Genomic DNA, 24020 nt, shown 5'->3' with positions numbered 1-24020 from the left:
GAAAGGAGACCACATAGGTTGTTATGAAAATCAAGATAGTTTTTAGAGCAAAAGGGGGAGCTATTAATAATTACGCCTGGATAGAGAAGTGTAAAATGCAACTGACTTGGGTGTACTGGGATATGGTCAACCTCTTACCAGCTTCCTAGGATTTTGGTCTTTATTCTGAGAGGAGTGGAAGTCCCCTCCAAAGGTTTTCAGCTGGGATGAGGTTTGGGTTGTGGAAGCAGGGCATGACATGATCACTCTGGCAACAGACTGGTAATAGATTGAAAGTGAGTTGTTGCAGGAGAGAGACCATGGAAGACGGTTACAGAAGGCCCGGCCAGGCTGCAGCAGGTGGTGGCTTGCCCTGGAGGCATGAAAGGGGTTAGAAGTGATGAATTGCAAATGGCTGCTGAGGAAGTATGGAGGTCTCAGAACTGGATAAGTCGTAGTGCCACTGACTGAGTCAAAACAGGAGGAGGGAGCAGGTTTGGAAAGAACGTGCAGGTTTTGTTTGTTTTTTTGAGACGGAGTCTTGCTCTGTCGCCCAAGCTGGAGTGTAGTGGCGCGATCTTGGCTCACTGAAACCACTACCCTCCTGGGTTCAAGCAGTTCTCCTGCCTCAGCCTCCCAAGTAGCTGGGATTACAGGTGTGTGCCAACATGCCCGGCTAATTTTTGTACTTTTAGTAGAGATAGGGTTTCACCATGTTGGCCAGGCTAATCGCAAACTCCTGACCTCAGGTGATCCACCGTCCTCAACCTCCCAATGTACTGGGATTACAGGCATGAGCCACCATGCCTGGCCCAAGAACATGTAGTTTTGTCTAGGGTAAGAGTCAAGGTATGAACTTAAGAGGTTTCATCCTTAGTCTTATGAATTCCTAAACCAGGAGAGAATAATGTAACTACCTGTGTTGCTTGCACGTTCATGCTCCATCGTCACCCCTCCACCCAGGTGTTCACTACTCACATATGCCTGAATTTTATTAGCTAAAAACAAGTTCTTTCCTTCACTAGAGATTAATGTATTTAAAAAGCAAATATTGAGTAAATTTGCATAGAAGATCAAATGGTTTCAGAGGGGCAAGGGTTTTGGAGAATGCTTTGTTTTGAGAAAGCCTGAAGACCCTGAGCTGGAGGCACACTGTTTAGAAAGATGAGCCTGGAAACACTAGTGAGGGAGAAAAGTAAGCAGAAATGGACTCCGGAGACTCCACCAGGGAAGTCTGAAAAGTCAGGGCACTGTGGGTGAACTTGAATCTGAATTTAGAATGGCTCTCACGGTATCTATAATTTGCAAACTTCTTATATACTATTTACGTAATAATTCTCCACTCAGAGATCTTTAACACACCTTCTTGTTTTTTGGAATGTGAAGAGTTTTATAGCTAGTATGGACAGAGGAGAGGGTAACTTTAAAATGTGGTGAGTAGGGCTGGGCGCTGATGGCATACGCCTGTAATCACAGCATTTTGGGAGACTGAGGCAGGAGGATCGCTTGAGCCCAGAAATTTGTGGACAGCCTGGACAACATAACAAGACCTTGTCTCTTAAAAAAAAAAAAAAAAAAAAAAAAAAAAGATTAAATAAATGTGGTGAGTCGGTTGCAGTGAGCAGTGCTTCTGTGTCATCACTTAGAAATATTGGAACGGTTTGATCTTTCAGTCGCCTGTTAGTTCATGCAAGGAAAAGGAAAGGCAGAGAGCCTTGTTTCTTTGCATGTGTGACACTCAGAAGCCAGCAGTTCTGCAGGCTGTTTCCTAAGGTCTGGCCCCCTTGGCAAACGTTACCTTGGCTGCAGGTAACTTTGTTCTTTGTGAATAATGCCAGCCTGGCCACCGTTGCCCTCTTCTGGTAAGGGGCTAATGCTACAAATGTACTGAGTTTTACAAGGAAGGAAAACTCAAGCTCGTTTTTCACTTTGGTCAACTACGCTATGCCAGCTGGCATAAATCCCTACAATGAAATGAATGTTTGGTTTAAAATGTTGTAATGTATACTCAGACCATGGAACCATGTGAGGGTCTAACCTTATTTACAGTTTTGGCTTTGAGGACTACCTTGGGTATCCATATCATTTCCCACAGTTGGGCCACTTTCTGTTTGGCAAAAAAGATTTCTTTCAGCCTTTTCTCTGCCTATGAAACCCTGTCTGGCTGCTTCATTAGCTAACACATGTGTGAATTTGCATCATTGATAATGGCAGCAAATGCAAGGAATATGGTTTTAATCAAATTTTAGTATCTAATATCTCTGAAGCTTAGGGCACAGAACATTAGAGGCCTGGGATAAACAATTCATATTCAATAGGAGGATTTTAGCGTTTCTTGGTGACATATTTACACAATTTATAATTTAGAGATGAGTTTATGTTACATGGTAAAACTTGAGAATATGTTGAAATAACGCACTACATTGGGAAGGGGCAATGAAGATATGGGGCTACTATGGCAGTTTATGCAGGAACTACTTTAAGGGCAGTCCTTGTTGCCCTACCCAGTGCTTAATTTTTTGTGACCAATCTTTGGTTGGCACTTCCCTTTCCCTTCCCAACTGGGAAGAAGGTAAATACTCCAGTCAACTAAGTGGGCTTTGTGTTTAATGGAACCCACAGTGAATACTTACAAAGAAAACACTATTTCGTGAGGCATGTACTTCCTTACTGTAACCTTTTTTAAAATTTAGATTCCTAAGTAATTCATTAGGTTGCAGTTTGGCCCGAAGAGTATCACAGATAAAAGCTAGCCACCATACTCGTTTGGATATTAGGATCTAAAGACATAATGTTAATCTTTTTAAGCTGGATCAATTTGATATTTACCATTCAGTTGATTCATGTAATTTTTCTAGGAATTGAATAGCAACAGGAAATACATCTAATATCATGACCTCCTTATGACATTAATAATACATGAGAAGAATCTTAACGTTTTACCCCTATGCGAATACCCCATACAAATTACCCAAAATAAAAATGGTTAGGTAACAAGGTCTCTCAAGAGAAGGGACAACATGATCATTTAGATTTTGACAAAAGTAATGAGATAGCCTATTTTTAAGATGTTATCTGTTCACAATTCCTGAATTTATTTTTTAATTCCTTTCTCCTTGCCTTCATCTCTTCCTTCATTGGTTTAGGCCCTGTTAAAAGCTAACAGTGTTGTAAGAATGCTTTATAGAGCTGGGGTAGTTTGTCAGCTGGCCAGGTGATGAATCATGGAATAGAATTCTTTCTATGACCAAATTAAACCCTAATCCCATGAAGAAAGCCCTCATTGACAACTTCTGGCAAGGTAAAGACTAAGAGGACCCTTTCTTTGTTGTTCCGGGCAGCTGGGAGGATGAGCAGCATCCACACTCTTTGGCTGAGTGTTCTGTAGTACCTCTTTGACCCAGGGCCATTTGTCCCTCTTTTTCTTCCTCCTCTTGGCCTTCGATCCCTGCAAATTCTCCAGGGCTAAGTCAGCTGGCTCCATGCAGAAGCTTTTAGACCAGGGTTTCTCTACTTTGGCACTAATGACAATATAGACCAGATGATGCCTTGTGGTGGGAGCTGGCCTGTGCAGTATAGGATGTTTAGCAGTATTCCTGGAGTCTACCTATTAGATGCCAGCTGTGACAGTCCTAAATGTTTCCAGACATTGTACACAGGGAGGAAGGGAACAAAATCACCTCCTGATTAAGAATCTAAAATTACAGTTCTAGATTCTTATTGATATGGCCCTTCATCTTTTTTTTTTTTTTTTTTGAGACAGAATCTCGCTGTTGCCCAGGCTGAAGTGCAGTGGTGCCATCTTGGCTCACTGCAACCTCCGCCTCCTAGGTTCAAGCAGTTCTGCTGCCTCGGGCTCCCGAGTAGCTGGGACTACATGTGCATGTTACCATGCCCTGCTAATTTTTTTGAATTTTTTGGTAGAGATGTGGTTTCACCATGTTGGCCAGGCTGGTCTCGAACTCCTGACCTCAAGTGATCCACCTGCCATGGCCTCACAAAGTGTTGGAATTACAGGTGTGAGCCACCGCACCAGACCTTCTTCTTTGGCTGTATTATTTTGAGGCAAACTGTATTGTCACATCTCACCAATAGGTGCTGATTTATGGCACACAATGGATTGTGGCCTGAAGGTTTCTTAATTTAAGGAATTAAGGGTGGGGAATAAGTTTCCTGTTGAGGACTAATGCCCAAGGCAGAGTTAATCAGGAGGCACATACCAAAAATAATTTAGTGTCTTTTTATCTCACCAAATGAAAATACTCAGTTCCTTGTTTGTTAAATTAGCAACAGGCACCATAAAACTTTATTTCATAAGAATAATTGTAAAGTTTACACTTGTCACATTAAGGCAGAGGTGATGAAGGAAGGGTACAGGCAGGCAGATAATAGATGAAGGAAAAGTAGAATCTGATTTAGAAAGAAAAAAAGGCATTCAAGGAGTATAGAAAAGAGACTGAAGGAAGAAACATTAGAAGAATTTGAGTGTTTTGGAAATATTGTCTGCTCCTCAAATAGTTGTAGGATTGGCATGAAAATGTATCACTTGCTACCTACCACGTTTTAAAGGGGCTAGAAGATTTATCAGTATTCACAAAGCATGAGTTGCTCTAATTAGTAAATCTGCAGGGAATCCTGTCTAAATAGCAGAATTAGAGTGGAGGGTGACATTTGCAGGTGCAAAGAGGCTCATTATATTTTGGTTTGTTAAAAAAAAAAAAAAGAAAAAAAGAAAGTGATCATCACCAGCAAGGGCAGGTGGAATCAAGCAGACACCAGAATCTGCCTCCCTATCTCTAATGTGTAAGGAAAAACAAGGTAGTTTTCTGCCTCTCTTTTTCATTTTATGAGTGTGGAAGGTATGGAATTTACTTATAACAAGGAATAATTATTAAACTGTTCAGAGTATATGTAGTCTCTAGATTTAAGTAGTTGAAGGTAACCATCTCAGCAGTGGGTCTCAGCGCAGCCAGCACATTAGAATTGGGTAGGGAGCTTTTAAAATATACTGATACCCAGGCCCCACCCCGAGAGTCTGATTTGATTTCATTGGCGTAGAATTTGGACATAGTTATTATTTTAAAAGCTCCCCAAGTGATTCTGAGGTGCTGCCAGGGTTGCAAACCACTCTTCTAGGCCAGTGAATCTCGAAGTGTGGTCTCTAGACCAGCAGCATCAGCATCACCTGGGAGTCTGTTAGTAATGCACATTCTCAGTCTCACCCCAGGTTTAAGCCTCACCGTGGGGCTGAGCTTTAGCAATTTGTGCTTCTTTTTCTTTTCTTTTCTTTTTTCTTCTTTTCTTTTCTTTCTTTACTTCCTTCCTTCCTTCTCTCTTTCTTTCTCTCTCTCTCTTTCTTTTTTTTTTTTTTTTTAACCTAGCCGAGCACAAAGCTAATCAATGTGTGTTTTTAACAAGCCCTCCTGGTGAATCTGATGCTTGCCCAAGTTTGAGAAACACTATGTCAGGCAATGGGTAGTGGTGTTTTGAAGACACCAAATCCTGAGAATCAAGGGTATGTAATAATGGATGCTGGCAATATTGCTCTGAAGACAGTGCTATGGCTCTGAGAGTTCATGTGGCTCAGGAGGCTCTTCACTTATCCCAGGAGGATGCCTGGGAGATGTAACTTTCCACTGAGAGCCTTTATAAGGTTTAATTGCTAATGTGTAGGTAGCAGCTGATACTGACTTGTCCCTCCCACTCGTTTCAGCCAAGCTTTCAGCCTCACTCTAAATATTCTTAATTAATGATCTTCGGCTTCTGAAGCCATTTCATCAGTGGTCTCCTGTCCCAGCACGTTTCCCCTTTGAGCATTCCTTCAAGAGGGTGTTATTCCCAGCAGTCAATTAGAAAAGGAAAGTAGAGGTGGCTCTAAACAAGTCCTGTGACCAATTAACGACCTCCCTTTATTCCTCTTTGTAGTTCTCTAAAAATGGGTCAGAGGAAGAAAAACTCAGCTCTCACCAGCAGACCTCGCCTGTGTTTGTCTAACATGCTTCTGTCCCATTTCAATTTCCTGCCTTAGGCATGAATTGGTTGAAGATTCCCTTTGAACTCTTACTCATTCTGTAGAAATTCTCTGTGATGAAAGTAGTCATAGGATTGTTTCCTGAGTTCTAGAAGCAGAGCAGAATAGTGAGGGAAATTCAGCGCCAAACTTTAAGGTTCATTCTCAGCAAAACTAAGGGATTATTTTGCATTGGATGAATTTTGAATTTTGTTTTCTGATTTGATAAAGCTGAGTGAGGGTGAAAGGTGAAGGGAAACAAACTTCTTAGTCCTTTACTTGTCAGTAAGTTTTTATTGCTTCATTTTCTATTTTCAAGGAAAACACCTTTAAAATAAAACAATTCTATTGGATCAGCACATTCTTTGCTAAAGTTCAAAGAAATTTCCCAGGTTAGTCCCTATCATTCCCTTACATGTAGTCCTTAGGAGCCTTCTGGAATTCCCTGCAGGATGGGATTCCCCTTACATCACTGGGCACTTCCTATTATGAGGTTCCCGATGTTGCTTGCCCTTTGTGGTTTTAGTCTCTCACTAAAATAATAGAACCAGGATTTCTGAACCAGGAGTCACTTTAGGGAAGTGTCTAGGCTGTCCAGTGTGGCAGTGACTAGTTTACATGTAGCAGTTTAAGTTAATAAATTAACTGCTTATTAACCAATTTAATTAGAAACAAAATTTAAAATTCACACCAGCCTCATTTCAGATACTCAGTAGCCACATGTGGCTTGAGGCTAAGGTACTGGACATTGTAGATATAGAACATGTGCATCGTCACAGAATGTTATTGGACAGCAGTGGTCAATTTTGTCACCCTTGTTAAACAAGATACTGAGACTGAGAATGATGTTTGTTAACTACTCCCAATTAGTTAATTCCTATTTGTGGACACCGCACACTATGTTTTCTTTTTAAATTTAATCATAACATCTCTGGGAGGGCAGGGATTACTGTCCCCATTGTACAGATAAAGGGATTAAGATTCAGAGAGACTGAAAAATTGGCTCTGGCTCTGTGGACAGTGAAGAGGGCAGCCGGTGTTTGCACACATATGTATCTGTATGACTCTGAAGCCATGCTTTGTATGTTAAAGTGTCACTAAAAAGTCAACTTCTCAGATTTTTGAGGTCTATAACCCCACATTTTTAGGTGTAAACTAAACAAAAAACCAGGAAACCAGTGGTGCATTGGATGGTTGAAGTAACTAAATCAGTCCAATGCAGCAAGCCAGCAGCAGATCCTTTTCTGTGTAGTTTTCGTTACTCCTCACAGGGAGACCAGTGGCCTATGGTAACAGTGCAATATTGATTCAGTTGCCCATTTTAATGGGCTTTGTGTCAATAGAGTTTTCTGCCCCGGGTTGAGTGGCCAGCACACACCCCCTGCAGCAGATCACTTCCTGTTTGAAAAGCCCTGCTGGTCTGATCGTCTTCCTTAGGTGGAGCCAGTACCTGTCTCCTTATGGTTTCTCTGCTTCATCTGGTTCTGTATCCCTTAAGGCCCTAGAGAACTAAGAAGGATTATTCTTCCACCTTTGAAAGCCCTGTTAATACTATATTATCCTGGCTATTCTTTTTTAGGTTAATCATTTTACTTTCTTCAGCTGATGCTCATGACATTTTAAGTGTTGCTGTTATCCTGATTACTCTCATTTGGGTACGTGACAGTTTGTCTCAATTTGAATATTGAGAGTAATTGAGCACTAAATGTATAAAGCCTCATCCTGTCACTTCCCAGCCACTGCTGTTAAGGCAGCCTAAGATGAAATTAACATCATTTACAGCCACGACACTGCTGCCTGCTCACAGCACTTACTCTTGACTAAGAATGCCTCCGCTTGGGCTGTTAGTGTTTTGGAGCCAAATGTTATATGACCCTTACATATATCCTAGTTACATTCTCTCTAGTTAGTTCCCTCCGAAGCACAGAGGTCCGGTTTTAGGGTTTTGTTTTGTTTGCCAGATCCAGTTTTTGCTACCCCGGATATTCACTATCCTCTTCTGTGCAGTGTCATCCACCTGTTTTGTGGGTATGTCCCCTTTATATTTATCCATGCCAGTGCTGGAAATGCAGACCAAGACCAGGGTGGAGGAAAAAGTTGTTCACCATCCCCATCCAGGTTGCTGTTTGGCGATTAGTGGGTCCTGTGGTTATGGCTGTTTAACTGGTTATGAACCCACCTGTCATTTCATCCACTTCTATTTTTCTATTGTTTTATTCAGGACTCACTTGTTCATTCATAGATTCATTTCTTTAATATTTATTGAGCTCCTACCATGTGCCAGACCCTTTTGAAGGTAGAACTCTTAGGGTTTGTTAATACATTGGATGTGCAATATGGGAGAAAGAGAGGCATCAAAAATGACTCCAACGTTTTTGACCTGAACAACTGAAGAATGGAGTTACCATTAGTTACCATGTTTGAGGGTAAACATTAATAGTTTGGTTTTGAACCTGTTAAGTTGTAGGTGTCTATTTGATACCCAAGTGGAGATGCACAGTAGGCAATTGGATATATGCATCTGCAGGCGAGAGGGAGATCCAGGCTACAGCAAAAAGACTAGGAGCTCTCAGCATGTAAACTGCCCAGTGTCTGAAACCTTGAGACTGATGAGAGTGCAGATGGAGGCAAGGGGAGGTCTAAGGACTGAGCCCTAGACTCTCCAGTGTTTAGAGGCCAAAGTGATGGGACAAGCCAGCAGAGACTGAGAAAGTGTGGCCAATGAGGAGGGAGGAGAACCAGGAAAGCTGACTTGTGGTGTCCCAAGAAATCAAGGAAAGCAGGAAGTGAAAGATCCACTTTGTTAGATGATGCTGAGAGGTAGAGTAGCATGAGGATCATGAACTGGCCATTGGGCTTGGCGACATGCAGATCATTGATAACCGTGACAAAAGCTGTTTTAGTGGAGTAACGTGAATAAAAGGATGTCATGAGGAACTTCATTTGATTCCTGGCTGAGGTTCACGTGTGCTTTGTCAACTGCCTTCACCAGTCATGGCAGCTAAGAATATTGTCAAAGAAGAAAATGAGTTTAGTTTTTCATAACTGGGATTTTCTTCAGGCTCTCCCCTAATAGTCTGTTATGGATTAAATGTATAGCTGTAAAATCCATCTTTGTCTCCTTTTTGAAAAGTGCAGCATCATTTATGTCTCTCTAGGTTCTCCGTGTAACTCTTGTGCTCCTCCTCATCCCGGTGGTCGTGCCAGGCTCTGGTGCCCTGGGATGGATTCCTCTGAGCCCAGTCATCTGAACTCATTAAAGGATTTAAATGCAGTTGTATCTGCTCCTTAATTGTTTGGAGTTCACAGCTCCCTTTCTTTTTCATTTCTGGCCTTTCCTTTCTGTTTCTTCCTAAGGCTCTCCCTTCATCCAGCAGGTAGATTTCTTTTTCCCTTTGGATTTTCATTATCTGTATCATCCTAATTCAGAGGTGAATTTTGAAGATGCTCAGCAAGGCATTATTTTATCTGTGGCTCTCACGCTGGCTACACATCACATTCCCCTCTGGAGAATGTTTTTTTGTGACAGGATGTCACTCTAGTTGCCAAGGCTGGAGTGCAGTGGCACAATCTTGGCTCACTGCAGTCTCGACTTCCCAGGCTCAGATGATTCTCCCACCTCAGCCTCCTGAGTAGCTGGGACTACAGGCGCGCACCACCATTCCCGGCTAATTTTTTAATTTTTAGTTGAGATGGGGTTCTGGCATGTTGCCCAGGCTACAGTCGAACTCTTGAACTCAAGCAATCTGTCCGCCTTCGCCTTCCAAGGTGCTGCGATTATAGACATGAGCCACCATGCTCAGCCTTGTTTTTTGTTTTTAAATAAACTCATAATTTACACTAAAGGAACTGTTTTCTTGTAATTATGATAAAACAGTGATTTTTTTACTTGTGAGTTTTACAGTTAAAATATATTCTGGTGAATATATTTCCTGTTGTATAACAGGGTGAAACTTCATCAGATTTTTTTTTCTTCCTTTCTATTGTAACCTCAAAAGAGGTTACTGTATTCTACAGAGAATGCTATTAGTATTCTTCCAGGATACAAGGGGGCCTGTAGCAGTGGCTCTTAAACTTCAGCATGTGCCAGAATCACCTGGAGGGCTTGTTAAAACACCAGATCCTGGGCTCCCTCTCTGTAATTGCTGATTGGGTAGGTCTGAGTAAGATCCAAGAATTTGCACATCAAATCAACTTCAGGAGATGCCTCGGCTGCTGGTACTCTGAGAACCAGTAGTCTAGGCTCGAGGCTCTAGTGGGTAAATATCCCTAAGGCCATACACACAGAGAGCTTTCCTGAACTAGCAGAGCCAGGATGATCAGTGTGACCAAGGGCACAAACAGGCCTAGGATTTGACTTTGTTGGGGCTCTCCAAGGTTCTGGTAACCCTGAGCCCTGAAATAGTAGAAACTTCTCATTCTGAGGTTATGTTTTAGTTTACAGCCACATACTTCAATGCTGTTTGTCTCCTGTAAAGATCACACTTAGCCCTATCTTTGGCCTGTCAAAGTTGACACCCACTTTGAAAGAGTAAATGTGTGACCCCCTTGATACACAGTACTCATTCTGTGACACAGCTGTACATTAAAAAACAAAAAACAAAACAGTACTCATACAATACTAATACCCCAGTAAAAATTAAATGACAGCTGGATTGAGCAGAGAGTACCTGTCATAGCTTTATTTGGCAAGTCTTTTGTTATATTAGAAAGTAGATGAGGGCCGGGCGCGGTGGCTCACGCCTGTAATCCCAGCACTTTGGGAGGCCGAGGCGAGCGGATCACGAGCTCAGGAGATCGAGACCATCCTGGCTAACACGGTGAAACCCTGTCTCTGCTAAAAATACAAAAAATTAGCCGGACGTGGTGGCGGGCGCCTGTAGTCCCAGCTACTCTGGAGGCTGAGACAGGAGAATGGTGTGAACCTGGGAGGCGGAGCTTGCAGTGAGCCAAGATTGTGCCACTGCACTCCAGCCTGGGCGACGAGCAAGACTCCATCTCAAAAAAAAAAAAAAAAAAGAAAGAAAGTAGATGAGAAGATTCCAGGGTAAAAATACCACTACGGGGGGATTCCTTAAATTATTTTACCTATAAACAAATAAACAGTTCCTCTAAGTCATCCAGAATCCCCAAAGTATTTATCAAAGAAGCTTTGGTTTCACCCACAGAGGTAGGAAAATTATGCTACCTGTCTCTCCTCTTCCTTCCTGCTTCAAGAAATCTCCCTCCAAGACTGGCCACCCTTTAGAACAATCTGCCAACCTAGATGTTAATCACTAGGGGAATATTTACAGGGGTTTTCTTTGACTCATATGTAGTTTGTCATAAATTCCTCTAACTCATAAACTGAAAAGTTTTTCTTTCATGTCAAGATTCTTCACAAATATTAAAGAATATTTTCTAACATGTTAATTCTTAGTTTAAAATCAAAGCCACATTCCAATGCCTCATGATCACACATGTTAGATCAAGTTGTGGACAAAATTTGTGGGCGCTGATATTCCTGTTGTTTCCCATACTCCACTTTCAGATTATAGATGCCATAATTGATCCAGAACATGCTCCTGACCAGCATAAATGTCACTAAATATAAGTGATGCTTGCGTCCCAGCCACTTCGTACCCTCTGAAGTCAGGGGCCTTCCGGACGAGTACATTACAGTTTCTGTCAGGTTATCTTTTCATTTCATGTGCTTTCTTGCAGAAATATGTAAGAGGAGAGTTCATATTTTTACTTGTAATGTGGTATGATTACAAGCCATCTGCTCTTTTTCATAGAAGCAGTGTGTGGCCAGAGTAAAACCGTGCAGAAGAATTATGAGGCATTTATTGACTCTTAATAGGAATAGGTGGAAACCTCTGCCCTACCTATTTGTAAATCTTGTGGAACTGACAGTTCAGAATTCATTTAAAATTCTTTGGAATTTGAGACAAATTCTACCTTTGGAGGAAAAAAAAGAGAAAAGCAGCCAGTATTTCTTCCTTGAGCCTTTTGTGTGGCTGGCATGGTGCAGAAGCCTTATGCCCACATTGTGTCATGTCATGCTCAAAATAACCCCATCAGGTAGTTTTCATTGCTGTCTCCATTTTTACATTGGAGGAACTTACCCTGCGTCTCAGAGCCACTGAGGCTCAGGGCTAGGATTTGAAGTCAGGTCTGTGCTGAACCAAGCCACTGTTTTACTCATTGCCACACCTGCTGTGTCTGTGCCACTGACCAGTCGACTAAGGGAAGGTACCTGCAGGTTATACTTGAAAGAATCATGTCCTGAAAACCATTAGGGAGGGTGTCTAAAGAAGTGAAGTCAGTTCTCATCTTTCAAAGGGAGCCCCTGAAAACCTATTCCCAAATGTACTCTTCATGCAGTGATGGCTTTGAGAGTTTGTGATTCAGCCTGGATTTCTACCACAGAGTCCCAGGGGCATATGTTAAATTTAAGCAGCCCTTCATAATAACGTGGTTGACCATTGCTTTATTCCAAGCAGTACTTTGCTTCCCATCTCAAATCTTACCCAGGGAGACTGTGAGCCACCCTGTAGCACTCTGGGTCAAAACACAAAACTCTTTCTTAATAGGATACCAGAGGTGATTTACTGAAGGACATCACAACCTCTTACTTGATTTTCTCCTCCTTTTAGAAGCTGCTGTCTAAGTCATTTGTTCTGCTTTTCCCTCGTCTTTCTCTTTCCTTTGTGTTTTACTCTTTATCTTTGTAGAATCCTTCCTAACCATAGTCATAAATCTGTTGTGGAAAACAAGTGATTGGGAAGTTACACGTCCTTGACCTGTAGTCAGAGATCCCACAACAGACACTAAAAGGAGACAGGAGCTCCCTCCCCTCCTGAGTCCTTTTCTCCTCAGACAAGTCACACCTTCCCAAGCAGCCCTTTAACCCGAAAAACTCAAGCTTAAAGAACTAGTCATCCATGTGCAACCAAGGAAGTTCCCTTTAATGGGTCTGGATTCACATTGTCAACCAGGGCTTTGTGCTTGCATCTTGTTCTGCCTGATTGACTGGAAAGTGGAGAAATAGCCATTCCTATTCATGAGTGACAGTAATCTGTGCATACCTGGGGCAACCTTAGTTGTAAACCATGAGCTTGATTCTGTAGCGTTTTTTGTTCTGAGTTCAGGGTGCAGGTGAGAGGGAGGTAATCCCTCCTAGAGAGACAATAAGCCAGCCACTTAATTTTCATCACTGATGTATGTTTTCATTTAACAAACACTCTTCACAACCATCTGTGTGCCAGACCCAGTACTAGACACTGACAACCCAAAGGTAACAGAAAGCAGCTCCTCCACAAAGGCCACCTGGTAGGTGGCCCATAATGGACTGACAGAGGACAGCATGAGGTGCTAGTCTCAGTTTGGCTCTTTTATAACCTCCACAGGAGGACAGGCACTATGTGTGCAAGTAGAATCCAAGTAAATGGTTGCAAACCAAAATGACCAGGAGATGAGATCTTAAAGGGAAGGCATCTTGAAGGCAATTTGGTTTGGTCCACTCATTTTGTATATACAGAAACTGACAGTAGAGAAAGGAGGGTGGTACCACCCCCCCTAAACTGGGGCATCATTAGAAGAGATTCATGGTCTTTGGACTTCCTGTGCTAGGCCATTCTCCCATTAGTCATCAAAGGACTTTCTCCAGGCCTTCTTTGTGTGTTATGATCTCAAATTCAGGCTGTGTCTAATTTTGTCACTGAGATTATGGAGTGTTCCTTGTACCCGATCTCACAAGTATTGCCAGGTTGGCAAGGCACTGCACCAAACAAAACCCAGTCATGATCACCAGTGATCTCCTAAAAGAGAAAGAGTGCTTTTAAATTTCTCAGTGTTTCCAGAACACCAAGGGGTAATAGTGTCTGCCTTTTGGGTTGCCACGAGAATTAAATGCAATAATGTACAGAAAGGGCTTGACACAGTGTCTGGCACACAAGTCCTCCATGAATCTTAACTATTGTTATTGCTCACTTGTTCACCATTAGTAAATTTTTGCAATTGGACTAAATATATAGTATGTTCCAACAGAATGACTCTTTTTTCTCCTATCTCCTGACCTGTCTGTGAGTTTACGGAGTATGCCATTCAACAGGTATGCTGGTTCCCTTTCTTAAATGTAAACTACAAGCTTGGATTTCCTGGGCCAGTATTTCACATGAATAACAGGCCAAGGGAATTCAATTGACAGAACACTTGCATTGACTTTTCTTCAGCTTTTAACTATCTGGATAGGGATTCTTAATGTCAGGAGACTTCTCTTCCTACCCTCACAGCTCTACCCCACCTCTCACAGGGTTTATTGCTGTCATCCTCTCCTGCATTCTTTTCTTTCCCCTCCTCACCCTTTCTTCTCCCTAACCACCCCTCCCACCTCGTTCTTTCTAAGGTGGGGCTTTCACTGCTTCACTGCACTTGGGTTTCAGCATGGTGCTCTACGGTGGCAACTTGAGTGTCTGAGCTCTCTGTACCTGTGTTGGAATGGAATTAGACAGGGAATCAGGCTGCCCAGGGAAGGGAGCTGCGGGACTCTGTTGAGAATCCCTGGTGCAGTCACCAGGCACTAAGGCATAGGGTGTTTTAGGGCACATGGGGCTGCCATCGTTCACCTAGAGGGGATAGGGGCCAGCTCCCAAATAAAGGGGAGTGGGTTCCAGGCTAGAGAGCCTAAACGTGCTCCCACATGAGGCTGGAAGTGTGTCCTGAGTAGCCTTCCACAGGCGTTAAATTTCCTCAGAATAATGTCTGGCAATGTGGAGTCTCTCAGATCTGGATTTGATTCCTGGGTCTGGCACTCACTGCCTGTGTAATCTTGGACTAGACCTTCCCGAATTCAACTTCCTTATCTATGAAATGCAAATAATCATTGTGCTCCTTCACCAGAGTGGCAAAGATTTAATTGAATGCTCTGAGTAAAACTTAGCACAGTGCATGGAACATAGGTGCTCTGTAAATGACAATCCATATTTTAAACTGTGATTGTTTAAAAATCACATCACTATAAAATTTTATGCTGTAAGATATATGCAGTTTGTGCTAATATGAAAATATGTAATATGTTTTCTAAAACTTTTTTGTAAAATTTGTACTTCCAGGAAGAAAATTTCCATATTTTCTGAGGAGGCCTTTAGGAGAAACTCCTTCTAGCTGTAGTATCAGAAATGATTGAGTTATCATCAGCACGGATTCCTTCTCATCTTCTTGACTCTGATTGGTGCTGTATTTTTCACATTTGTACCTAGGAATCTGAGAGCCAGATGTTGCAAAGACTTGGGACTATGGTGGGAAGTTCGTGCAGGCCTATCATTGGTTTCATCTTATGTTTTTACCCTTGTTTGCCTTTACTTATTCTCTCCATTTTTAATGTTTGCCTTGTTACTTGAAGCTGCCTTACACCCTCAATGCCAGGTGGGTGTAAAATGCCAGTGATGATTTGTATGGCTTCTCAGCAACAGACGCATGTATGTAAGCTGCCTCTGGAAGCCCCGTGGGTGTGGTAGAAACCGCCCACATGCCTTGGGCCTCACCCTTGTCCTTCCTCTCCCTCTCACCCAACCACATCCTCTTACTTCTGTCTTCTGAGTATCCCTCAAATGTGCCCCTTCCCCTTCACCTTGAGATCACCTTGCTTGGGCTCTTATTTGGGTTCCTGCAGTGACTTTGAATCTGTCTGGTTCCAGTGATTTCCCCTTCCCCGCCCATGCTCCACACTCCTACCCAAGTGAGCCCTCCAGCCCACCAGCCACCTCGGTCTGTCCAAGGTCCCTCTGTGGCCTGAGCCTTCCTGCCCCGTTGGCCCCATCTGCCAACAATGCCCTGTTTTTCTGCATTTAGACTCTTTTCCATCTCCAAAGCATGCGAGCTAGTCAGACTGTTTCTCTGCATGGGGCGTTGTTCATTTTTCCTTCTGCACTGCTTGCCCTGTTTGTCAGTACTTGACTGCGACACTACCTTTCCTTCCCTCACCTTCCTCGGGCAGAGCTGTCACTCCACTCCCTCTGGTCCTTGGGTATGTGCCGTGGTCACACATGCCACAGTGCCCAGCTGCTGCCCCTCCCTCTCTGAGGGCCTGGCTAGTGCCCCTGTGAAACTCAGCAGGTGTTTCAGATGATCAATGAGTGCGTGAGAGAATGTGGGGACCTTTCTACATCTCTTAAGAGTTCTGAGGCTGCTCCAGAGATGGCTTTGTGGGTTAGAAATGTTAATATTTTCACCCTTATTCTTATATTTAATATAAACACAGAAGACAAGACCTCCCACCTCTGAGGACTTAGAAATAGTGTGAGTTGCACCTCTGGAATTCTTAGGAAAGAGATAGGAAAAATAACCAACACGCTCAGTTGGCAGTGAGTTTCCAGTGAAGTAATCCTAAGATTCTTGTATTCCCATTTCACAAAATATGAAAAATGACTGGTTGTTGTAGGTGATGGAAGAGTTGTTGCTACTTCAGAATAGGGAGAGAGGAAGTTTTCTATGATGTATCAGTGCACTGGGCCGAATAGGAATGGCTTTGTCCCTGGAAAGGGCTTAGAGCTCTCCCTTTGCGGACAAGGCTGTGATTTGCCCAATACTTGGGGCTAACTTGTTCTGTCATTTGTTTTTTCGTTTGTTCTTCCTTTCATTAAATATTAAGCATTCACCGAGGGCTGGTACTGTGTTGATCACTGGGGATACAGGGTTGGCAGAGGTATAGACCTGTCTCCATGGAGCTTATAGCCTAGGATGGGGGCCTTACCTGGGCCAGTCATTTAATGTAGAGATAAATAATCACATGAAGAATGGGCTGGTCCAGAGCAGGGAAAGAGAAACTTCAGAATACCTTCACAGAGTTGGCCACACTCCTACTAGGGTTCGAGGATGCATAGGAGCTCAACAAGAATGGAAGCAATGAGGCAAGTTGTAATGTAAGCCAAGGATGAAAAAGTCAGGCACAGGAGACAAAGACGTGGACCTCATTAGAGGCCTGTGACTTGCTGCTCTGAGCTGCAGCAGGAGTGGACTGATCCGATTTGTAGGTTAGAGATTGCCCGGATATGCATTAAGGGTTCATCCAGGACACCGATAGATGTGACTGTAATCTTCCAAGTGGGAGAAGATACGAGCAACAGAGCAAGAGAGAAGTGTGTTTGAGAACTCTCTAAAAAATTAAAATGGACAAGATGCGTGACTGATTCCGGACGGTTAGGGAAAGGGAGGAGTTGGGGGTGACTCCCTGGTTGTTGGCTGAATCCTCTGGGTGGAGGGGATAGAAGCCAGACCAGATCCTGGCTGGGGGACTCGCAGCCCAGTGCATGCGATGTGAAGCTATTCCTAGCAGCCTGTTGTTTGCTCAAGAGGTGGCTTGGCCTCTGCAGAGTGACCAGTTCTGGGCGGAGAAAGAAGTGATGGTTACCATGTTGCTCCTCTCAGAAGAAAGCTGGAGAGCTGATCTTCTGAGACTAGAAATAACAGTCTCCTAATTAAGGAGGAGGAGAAAGGGAGGCTGTGCTGCTGGTAGTGTAAGAAGCCTTTTTTTTTTTTTTTTTCACTTCTGTTTTCTCATGAGAGACAAGAAGAAAAGCTTTGAGAGCAGGGAACTTTGGAAAGGCGGAATACCTCTGCCTAGTGTGGGAGGGAGTTCAGAGGGCTCAGAACTGCAGGCTGCGGAGGGAGAGCCCCCTGCGGGGGAGGGGACTGCCTACCAAACAGTGGAGGTTTCCAGAAACCCCAGGAAAGTCTGATCACCACAGTAAGATTTAACAATTTATTTTTCTAAAAAGAGACATTCTACTCAATCTGTTTATTTTCAAACTTAGATTAGGTTATTTGTGATCAGGATCACAAAATGGTGAGAAACATACCAAATTGGACCTTACTATTAGGTTAATTCTTCAGAAGGCTGCTGTTACAGTATCAATTCAAGTGTCTTAAGCTTAAGATTCCCACCCCTCCCCCCTTTTTTTTAAAGAATTAGTTTTGCGGTGGTGAGAGGGTTACAAGAAAAAAAAAACAGAATTAGTTTTGCTAATGAAAAGGTAGCAGTGAACTTGGTTTAGATTTAAAAATCAGGAAAGAACAACTGTAGGAACCTGCAATAAAATGTGTTGAGACATATTTTACCACTTTGGAAGGGCTTTTATTCCAGAATCTCTGGAACTTCAATGGACTTGTGATTGAATTCAGAGGCCAGTGAACTTGCATGGGAAAAAGTTACATCTTTATTGTGACCAAGTTCTAGTAAATTTAGTTTTCCTTTTTATTATGAATGTAGGATTCATAATAAAAATATGAATAATATTAGCAGTATTTGTCACCATTAGAAATTATAGCTCTTTTCATATTGCATTATGGTTGTTTCAGATAATAAAGATACCATTTATGCTTATCACTACTTCAGATTTGTACTAGTGCTAGCTCCATCACTATGTGACAAGACCCAATACCTTAATAAACAAGTGCATACATTCCTATGCCTCAAATTTTTCTTTTGTTAACACAACTGTACTTCAGTGTAATTGGTTTTCTTGTTAATCCTATGTGTTGTATTTCATGCATTTAAAAACATTATTCCGAGCAAGTTTCATCAGCTTCACAGTTGACTAAGTAAGTCCATGGCACATGAAAGGTTAATATTCCGTGGCTAAGATCCTGTAGTTGTGGCATGCGACCTCCACCTGGTGGCAGCATACTCCTTAAAGGTTAAATTCTATAACCAACAGTTGAGAAGAACTTTAACAGTGTACTTGAGCGGTTTTCAAACATTTTTTATTACAGCCCACAATAAGAAATAGGCTTTCCATCATAACTGAGTACACATTTACTTACATTTCACAAAACAATTCTTGATCTTACCATATGACACATTGATATTTTGTATTACATTCTAATATTCTCTTCAGTTCTCTTTCATTAAAATAAAATGCTGATTGCAACACACTGAGCTGTAACACACTAAAGTGCACCCTTTTACATCCTAGGAAACCATCTTTCAACATGCTTCACAGTTTATTATCCAGTAAACTTCATTTTGGTCTCCCACACATTTTCAGGGACGTAATACCTGCATTTTAAATAACTGCCAGTAAGTATGAGTGCATTTTACACAGTGTTTAAAAATTGTTTATTATTGATGTATAATTTAAATATAGTGAAAGGAGCTGATTACAGTGTATACATAACATACCCCGTCAAGATACAGAGTATTCTTATCACATACAAACTTCCTTTGTAACAGTTCTCACCCAGTTTTTTACCCCCCTGAGAAATTACTGTTTTGATTCCTTTCATCACACATTGATTTTGCTGTTTTAGAATTATATATAGATGAAACCATACAGTATGTGCTCTTTTGGACTGGCTTCTTTTGCTCAACCTAATGTTTTTGAGATAAATACATGTTGAGTCTATCGGTAGTGTGTTGAGTAGTGCTCCATTGCATAAATATGGCACAATTTGTTCTCCTGTTGTAGACTTTTGGGTTGTCTTCACTTTGGGTTATTATAAATAAAACTTCCAAGAATATTTGCATACAAGTCTTTGTGTGCACATATACTTCGTCTCTCTTGGGTAAATACCTGGGGAGGAATCATTGGCTTAATTGATAAGTAAATGTACGTTTAACTACAGGAACTGACAAACCCATTTGCCAAAGTGGTTAGACCATGTTACATTTCCACTGGGAAAGTATGAGAGTTTGGGTTGCTCCATATCCTTACCAACATTTCATGTTATGTCAGTCTTTTTAATTGTAGTCATTCTGGTGGGTATTATAGTTGTATCTCTTGGTCATTTTAATTTTAATTTGCCTGATGACTAATGATATTGAACACTTTTTTCATTTTCTTATTAGCCATTCATTGATCCTGTTTGTGAAGTGTCTGTTCAAACTCGGGTTTTTTGGTTTTTGTTTTTTTTTGTTTAAATATCAGTTTGTAGGAGTTCTTTACATATTTTGGATACCAGTCCTTTTTGCCAGATACATGTATTTATGAATACATAGATACATTTCTCCCAGTCTGTAACATACCTATTTATTTTATTAATGGTGCTTTTTTGGTTAACAGGAAGTTTTAATTTTGAAAATTTAACAATTTTACAACAATTTTTCTCAATATTTGGTGCTTTCTGGATCCTAAGAAATCTTTTCCTGTTCCAAAGATCAGGAAGATAGTTTTGGCTTTTTTTGTTTAGGTATGTGATTCATCTCAAATTAAATTTTGTGTATAGCGTGAGGTAGGTGTCAAGTTTCACTTTATATTTACATCTGATGGTCTAACCATTTGTTGAAACTACTTTCCTTTCCCTGTTGATACATAGGACAGAATTAAAAAAAAAACAAAAAACAAAAAAACTGTCCAGCCAAGGAAGTGAAAAAAACTGAACCTCTGAGTCTCATAAACCAAACCTCTGGGTCTCTCAGACCATCCCCAACCTTGGTGTCCCATTCCTTACCAAATTAGTTTGTTCACAGTTATCTTGTGATTCTCAGAAATTAGTTCACTCATATGTGAAGATTTATAAGGTAACAACTTTTCACAGGGCCTGTAACTGTGCTATCCAGTATGGAACCACTAGCTACATGTAGCTATTTAAATTTAATTTAAATTGTATTAAAAATTTAGCTTATCAGTTACAATAGCCACATTTTGAGTGCTCAGCAGCCACATATGGACACATATGGCTCTCTTACTGAACAGCATATATATAGAATATTTCCATTTTTTTCTACAGTGCTGGACAGCGCTAGCCTATAGAATAAGAACAGAGTCAGGCTTTGTACAGTTTTGTAGCATACTTTAATGAATTTTTGGTTTTGTTTTGTTAACTAGCATTCAGTGTCTATTTTTCTCTTCTTGCTTATTTCTCATTCTTCCATATTCCTATTTCAATTCTAAAGTGTACCGTCCTAGCCAATCCTTTTGTCCGTCTAAAAATGCAGTATCTTATATCTGTTCTTTGCTGCTTAGAAGAAAGAATTCCCCTGGCTGTGCATGGAATCATTCTTTTGTGGAGCCTACCTAGTACTGACCTGTTTAACTTCTCTCAATGCTTGACGTCTTCCAACTGCTGCCGGGATGCCTGGACATCCCCTTTCAAGGTGCAGCCCAGAGACAGATTATTTTGTCTTTCCTGTCTTGATTAACATTGCATCTCTCCTTAGCATTTCTACTGTAAATGTTAAACTTAGGAAAAGTAGTAGATTATGACCTGTAGCCATGTTCTTTATTAAGAATTCTGTCTAGTAGCGAAGTTTGTTGCCATTTCATCATGAGCAACCACATAGGAATTTGTGAGATTTTCTCTCATTGTTTGCTGGGCATGAGCTGCACAGACACTGACTCTGCCATTAATGTCTTTCAGTGTGGGAATTTTGCTGTCCTTGTGGATCTTCATATCTTGCCGCAAGGTTCAAACAAAGATACAAGCTGGTTTTCTGAACAGAAGAAACAGGTACAACAAAACTTTCTGCTGTTTAATTGCAAGTAGCTGCTGCTGCTGCTGCTACAAGAAATATTAGCTTTTTCCAGCTTTCATTTCTATTGGTGGGGGAAAATGTTGGGTATTTAATTCTTGAAAAACAATTGTATTCCCAATGACAGACACATATGCACCCACTTTTTTTTTTTCCTTCAGAAACTGACACATTCATACACTTCATATGATACTCTATTATTTAAGCCAGACATTTTATACCTCTTTGTTTTGGGGGAAGGAGTTCTATATATTAAAAAAGGGAAGAAGAAGAAGTTAAAGTGACTATTTCAGGTAATCAGGGATTTTAACCTGACTGGTTGTGAAGGATAGCCTGAGCACCTGAAGCAGGTATGGCGTTTAACACAAGGCTGAACCTTCACACCCATCTTAAAGCCTCAGCTTTTATTTTCTATCATCCTTGTATTATCATGAGCCTTTGACAAGTGAGGAGATACTTGACCACTTCTCACAGTGGTCAGTCAGGAAAGCCAGCAGTGGGGGGCTTAGCAGAGCGTGATGTTGGACTTCCCTGAGCCTCAGCCTCCTCATCTGAAAGTGAAGGGGTTTGCCTAGATGCCAGATCCACTCCTGGTTCTAAGTTTCAACAATCCCACCCAAGTGCTGCTTGTGGTGGAGGCTTACAAGCTGCACTGAGCTCTCACCATTACTTTGCTTCCTTCTCTGATCCCTGTTTTCCAGAGAGCAAGAGTAACCAGCTTGTGGCTTTTACATACCTTTAAAAATATCATTATCCATGATGTCCATTTATCACAGTTGCTTTTTTAGAGTGAGAAATAAAAATAAAGTGTGTTAAAATATAGTATATGCAGAAGAAACTATTGACAGTGGTGGGGGGGAAGAAAAAAGCCACCCTTTTCTGTGATAATTGCTTTTAATCAGCTTTTGGAGATCACCAGAAAAGAGATCCCCACCTCCCAAGAAAGATTTTATAGGATAATACATTTTCATTCAAAGGATAATATTATCAAGACTTTGCTGTCATTATTTTGCAAAGAATACCTGGTGACCTAAAGTTGAGGAAAGGAAGGCACAAGGTTCTGTATGACGGGATTTATCATTCCGGTAAATAACTGTAGACTCTCCTCTTCATGCCTTTTAAGTATTTAGCAAGTCAATCAACATCTCCTACTGCCACTTACCTTCATATAATTCCACTCTTTAGCTTACTAACACATGTTGCTGTGATTCAAAACTGTTCGCTCGTTTCCCCAAAGTGACCAATAGTCACCCAAGGGGACCTCACCCCGAAATCTTCTGACTTGGCTTAAATTAACAATGTTATAAATCCACCATTCCAGGCCCGTTCTCCATTCCCTTTCAGCTTTGCCACCTTAGACCTTTATCAGCCTTAGACCTTTCTTGTTAATATTGAGTCCGTTTTGCCCAAGATTCAGTTAATTTGGAACGCTTTAAAATAAAGCCCTGGGTGTGTCAATCACCTCATTGCCAAAGCGTGAGGCTAGGTTTTTTTTTTTAGGACCCACATGCAGCTGCATGGATGCTCATAGTACCTACTTGAGGGCAGCACGGCATGACTTAGCAAAGCTGCACAGTGCATGACAGGACCTGCAGAGCATGCTGCGCTGGCAGCTGCAAGGGGCAGGTCGCTGTATCAAGCTGAGCTTGCCACTCAAAACCAAATAGTCAATTTGCTGCTGCTTCTTTAATTTGCCCTTTTAAAATGTGTATTGGCCAGGCACAGTGACACACACTGTAATCCCAGCACTTTGGGAGGCTAAGGCGGGCGGATTGCCTGAGCCCAGGAGTTCAAACCAGCCTGCGCAACATGGTGAAACCCCATCTATATAAAAAATAAAAAATTAGCCAGATGTGGTGGCTTGTGTCTGGAATCCCAGCTACTCTGCAGGCTGAGGTGGGAGGGTCACTTGAGCCCAGGAGGTTGAGGCTGCAGTCAGAGCTGTGATCATGCCACTGAACTCCACCGTGGGCAGCAGTGTGAGACCCTGTCTCAAAAAAAAACAAAAACAAAAACAAAAAAATTCGCTGACGTTAAAACTCCTCTGGGATCATTTGTGTGTGTGTAAGAAAGGAGAAAAGCTAGTTGAGGAAAGGCTATGACTTTAGCTTACGTTCAGTGTCCCCAGGCTTTCATCTTTTTTATCATTAGATCCTCTCATGATTGGGATTTCATAAGCAACCAATTTGATTGCATTTTAACAGTCATTTTATATCGTGAAACCCTGAGAATATCCAGTTCCTTTTTAGAAAAAAGAACTAATTACATGTATTAACCATATGTTTATTTTGAGTGCAGCACGAGTAGTCTTTGTACCCAAACAGTTGAACTCAAACTGTTCCATTTGTAAACTCGAGGAAGCGAGCACAGCCCGTTAGCCTAGAGATGCCCTCTGTATCTCTCTCTTGCGCACTGATTTTAACTTGTTCTTCTTGTCTGCCCCTCAAAGGTAGCTGAGAAGTTTTCTTTTCTTGCATTGTGGTTCTGAAGAGAAAGCTTCGCTAAGTGTGGTGTGGTCAGTTACTGGTGTCTATCACACTGCACTTGGTCTACCTTCCATTTGTCAAACTGACTCACGGA

At 41.7% G+C, this 24020-nt stretch overlaps 1 protein-coding gene across 3 annotated transcripts in view; it reads left to right on the top strand.

Annotated features, from left to right (window-relative positions):
* SLX4IP (SLX4 interacting protein) overlaps positions 1-24020 on the top strand; it is a 196319-nt gene that overhangs the window by 104342 nt on the left and 67957 nt on the right. For all 3 annotated transcript variants that reach the window (XM_031656551.1, XM_031656550.1, XM_031656552.1), the window contains exon 3: positions 21329-21418. In XM_031656551.1, the coding sequence (XP_031512411.1) occupies positions 21329-21418 (90 nt within the window). The remainder of the gene's footprint in view (positions 1-21328; positions 21419-24020) is intronic.

Source organism: Papio anubis, chromosome 16 (genome assembly GCF_008728515.1).
Source record: "Papio anubis isolate 15944 chromosome 16, Panubis1.0, whole genome shotgun sequence".
NCBI classification, from domain to species: domain Eukaryota; kingdom Metazoa; phylum Chordata; class Mammalia; order Primates; family Cercopithecidae; genus Papio; species Papio anubis.
This window is presented reverse-complemented; position numbering and strand designations above follow the sequence as displayed.